The sequence below is a fragment of the Brassica oleracea genome, chromosome C7 (assembly GCF_000695525.1).
Source record: "Brassica oleracea var. oleracea cultivar TO1000 chromosome C7, BOL, whole genome shotgun sequence".
Taxonomy (NCBI): Eukaryota; Viridiplantae; Streptophyta; class Magnoliopsida; order Brassicales; family Brassicaceae; genus Brassica; species Brassica oleracea.
In genome coordinates this window covers 2,871,202-2,875,198 of record NC_027754.1, presented here as the reverse complement: position 1 = coordinate 2,875,198, position 3,997 = coordinate 2,871,202, and the positions used below count along the sequence as shown (strand labels likewise).

The window sequence follows — 3,997 nt, the reverse complement described above, 5'->3', positions numbered from 1 at the left end:
TTGGAATCGCAAATAAAAAAAAAGAAAAATTAATAAATGTTTTTATGTTTTATTTCCTTAAATGAAAACCCTAATTAAAAAAAAAAGTGGAAACTCAAAGGACTACGACTCTGAGTCGTCATTCTCATCTCTTTTACACCTCATAGTTGCTATCTTTCTTCTTCTCTGTACTAAGAGTCTAAGACCAAACAATCGATCAAGGTAATTTTCTTTGGACTTTTGTTAATTGTTATATTCTTCTTCTCTTGTAAAGAAACGTGAGACTTTGTAGCCTTTTATGTATGGTTTGATGATTAAAAGGTTAGTATTGGTTGAAACTAAAGCTGCTGATGTCTCAAAGATGCTGAGATTCATCGGTAGTACGCCATTCGTCTAGATGACATAAATGGAGACGTGGCAACAGGTTTCTTCTTAGTCTTCTTCTCCACTTTGGTTTCAGACCGAAGCCAATTTTCAACCACAGAGAGCAAATTTGGGGATGTTTCTAAATCCTTGATCTCCTTCAGTTTAGCAGAGAGCTTCAGCTCCCCTCCATGGATATAGGCCAAATGACTAGCCCATGTCTCTAGTCCGTCAAAAATATGAGTTGCATATACAATAGTAGCTCCTCTCTGATTAATAATAATAATAAAAAAGTAAAATCAGCATTTGATGTTTCTAACCATAATCTCAGGCCCCTCAACGCAGGAGTAATCCTTAAATCTGACTCTGTTGGCGTGAGGAGTAATCTTTATTATGTTCCCGTTTTATATAACCTAAGAGATTGGCTTACCTGTTCACATTCTTCTTTAAAGAATTCCAACAAATCCATCCTAGCAACAACGTCTAGGTCCACAGTGACCTCGTCCAGTAATAATACCTGTGATCAGAAATCATATTACAATTTACCGATAGACAGAAAACAGAGACCAAGATGAATGAACTCTGTAGCTTTAACGCCAAGAGATCACAAAATCGATGTATTTACCTTGAATGGATGTAAAAGACCCATGCATATCTGCACTCGGCGTCTCTGCCCATCAGAAACCTTATGCATACGCCACTTAAGATTGATATCAAGAAGATCAATCAGTTTCTCTCTTCTCACAGGATCAATCCCTTCAACTGCTTGGAAAAAAAAAACAAAAAAAAACACAAGAAATCAATTAATTAGTGTCTTCAAGCGAATAGAAAAGCATCATGCAAGGACAGAGAACACCACCTCCAAATATCATATGCTCTGCTGAGAAATCTCCCTGGAGAGGAATCTCACCCTATAATTCAGAAAATATCACAGAATTAGAAATAAAACATATAGAACAACACGGTGTTTTAACAAAACATCAGATGTTAACTGACAGCGGAACCAGCGGTTTTGCTCCAAGAACCTCCAAGATAAGACAAGTCACCACTACAGACAAGGTCTGTGTCGTGAAAAGCAGAGCGATTCAGGACTTGCACAATGTTCTTCCCTCCAACCATATGCTTTCCAGCCAAAATCTTCAATAAAGTCGTCTTGCCTGACAAAATCAGAGAATGTAGAATCTGTTTATATATAATCACATGATTAAGGAAACTTAACCAATACAAACCGAAACTAAACCGGTAAATCAAACCCAATGATCCCAGCAGAACCAAAATATCTATATCATGAGTGTCTCAAGCTAATCTCCAAAAACTAATAGCCGAAATTCAAACACTATCGAGACGGAATCAAATCTATAATTGCAAAATCGATCTAATTAGAAAGGATTAATTTACCAGATCCATTAGCACCAACCAAGAGGCAGCGAGATCCGGCGGGGAGATCGAGGCTGAAATCGAAGAAGATAGGATCTTGGACATCGTAAGAAAACTGCATTCCGTTAACCCTAATCGCACCGTCGCTTCTGGCCATCGCATCTTTCTCCGCCATTTTTTGAGGATCAAACGGTCAGATAGAGAGAAAGAGAGAGAGAGTGTGTGTGTAAGTGTGTTTCGTTATTTTACTCGGTGACCGACGATTTTCCCTCCTCCGTTAAGTCTGTCATTCTATTTATATATACGTAGACATTAGAATTAGGCCACGTCATGTGCTTTTCTGTCCATTAGATTTACATACTTTACAAGTCTTTCCTCAATGGTCATACGTTTAACCAGCAGGTCGCTGACACGTCAGTGAATTCTGCTCATCGACAATAAAAAAACAATAAAGCGACAGCTTCCTAAAACAGATAGATGTGTTCCCATTGTTATGGAAAAAAGAATTTGTTACAATCCGTTCCGCTCACTCTTATCCCGGCTTACAGCTTTGCATGGCACTGATCCTAATTTCTCACATGTGAACCCTCACTAACTCTCCTATGTAACTTATTGATGCACTTGACATTACTCGAACCCAAAACCTAACCCTTTAACAACACTAGCACATGACGAGTTATCACCAATTGATATGCATGTCAATTGGTGACAACTCGTCTTGCGGGAGTGCTGTTAAATGGTGAGGTTTTGGCTTCGAGTAACGCCAAACGCATCAATAACCTAATTATAGAGTCAGAGAAGACTCATAATGGAAGGGTTGGAGTCGGTGTTCTGCAGGCCTGTGAGCCTAGGGTCTTAGTGAGTGGGACGGGTTGTCACATAATTCAACTGAAAGCATAAGAACCGATCCTCTCTCTCCTTCTCTCTGACTCAGAAATCAGCACCAGAGTCGAATTTATCTTTTATTTTGCTTTTTATTTCGTGTGCTTAAGAGCACCTCCAACCATTGATTCACTCAATGAGTATCTAAACAATTAAATTAAAGAACAATTAAAAAATTAAGAGAGTAACAAAAAAAATTATCTAAAAAGTGATATTATCAGGTTTTTATTACAGATGTCACCATTTAATAGATTCATTTTTAAAACAAAAATTAAAATACCAAAATCATATTCAAATACTATTATATGTTATAAACCATATTGTGGATGTCCATAACCGGGCCGTCTATAACCGGCTCATCCGTTAGAGAGAGAGAGAGAGTCGGCGTAGAGAGAGACCACGGCCATCCCGCCCTCGATCGTCGCCAAGGCTAAATCCCTCTTTCGAATGCATTCGAGAGAGCCCAGAAAGGCGGAGATCTTCGCCAAGCGAGCTTGGAACTCAGAACTAAGAGCGTCCTTGGCCTCTCGAATACCGCGGCTCACTAATCCTGCTTCATTCTCAATCTAACGCTGAAGACGACGAACCTCCGAAGATTTGGCCTTCCTGGCTTTCTTCTCCTTGAGCAATGAACTCGCCGTCTTCCCGAGGTCCCTCTCGAGCTCCCCTATCATGATCTCAAGTTTCGACACTTTCACGGAGTAAGAACCCTTGACAGGCGTCAGCATGGCCTCGGTTTCGGACCATCTACCCTGAAGTTCCAACAACTCCCCGGCAAGACGACTGGTCTCAGAACCGCACTCGCTGATCATCCCGTCGATCAACGACACGAACTGCAAAACGAGAAGAAAGTTAGAGCTTCTTTGTCTTTTAGAAAAATATACAACGATCAGCAAAGTGAGTGAGCGACAAACCTTTCCACGAATCCCCCACGCTATGCTCGAGCCTCCTTGCTGCGAAGATTCCCCGTCACCGCCCTTGGTAAACTTCCTCTTCCGGCCCTTAGGCTGAGTAACCGGAACAACACTAGGAGCGTGCAGCGCTAGAACGATCTCCTTCCTGGCCGGAGGAGGCGGCATAGAGTCAGCGGCCCTCCCCTTTTCTTCGACGAGAATCGGAGTCGTGGACGATCCAGCAGGTAAAGCCGAAGCATCCGGAACAACCGATCCTGCGAGAGTTCCCGTATCTCGCGGAGTTACGCCCTCGGTTCCATGACCCGGAGCAACGGCCAGTGCAGAAGAGGACGGTAACTCGGCGCCGGCTCAAACCTTTTCTTTCTTGGCTTGGCGACGAACTAATTTCTCTCGAAAGGAGAGATGATCGGCAACGCAAGCCGGCGATTCGACCGGAGAAGTCGGAATCGGCGCCGGAGATGTAGCCTCGCCCATCTCCACAT

At 42.3% G+C, this 3,997-nt stretch overlaps 1 protein-coding gene across 1 annotated transcript; it reads right to left on the bottom strand.

The window, feature by feature from the left end:
- Nucleotides 1-350: 350 nt before the first annotated feature.
- LOC106303943 (ABC transporter I family member 21-like) lies at nucleotides 351-1,991 on the bottom strand. The gene is made up of 6 exons (XM_013740305.1): nucleotides 1,741-1,991; nucleotides 1,339-1,499; nucleotides 1,202-1,253; nucleotides 968-1,104; nucleotides 773-859; nucleotides 351-611 (listed from the first exon to the last, which is right to left on the bottom strand). Exons 1-6 carry the CDS (start codon nucleotides 1,892-1,894, stop codon nucleotides 351-353), a joined length of 852 nt encoding a protein of 283 aa, XP_013595759.1. The 5' UTR covers nucleotides 1,895-1,991.
- Between the last annotated feature and the right edge of the window lie 2,006 nt (nucleotides 1,992-3,997).

Excerpts from the sequence above, each read along its gene's own strand:
- LOC106303943 (XM_013740305.1), bottom strand. The coding sequence starts at position 1,894 with ATGGCGGAGAAAGATGCGATGGCCAGAAGCGACGGTGCGATTAGGGTT. Across the intron at positions 1,105-1,201 it reads AGAGCATATGATATTTGGAG|TTGAAGGGATTGATCCTGTG; the intron begins GTGGTGTTCTCT and ends TTTTCCAAGCAG. Across the intron at positions 612-772 it reads TTAAAGAAGAATGTGAACAG|AGAGGAGCTACTATTGTATA; the intron begins GTAAGCCAATCT and ends ATTATTAATCAG.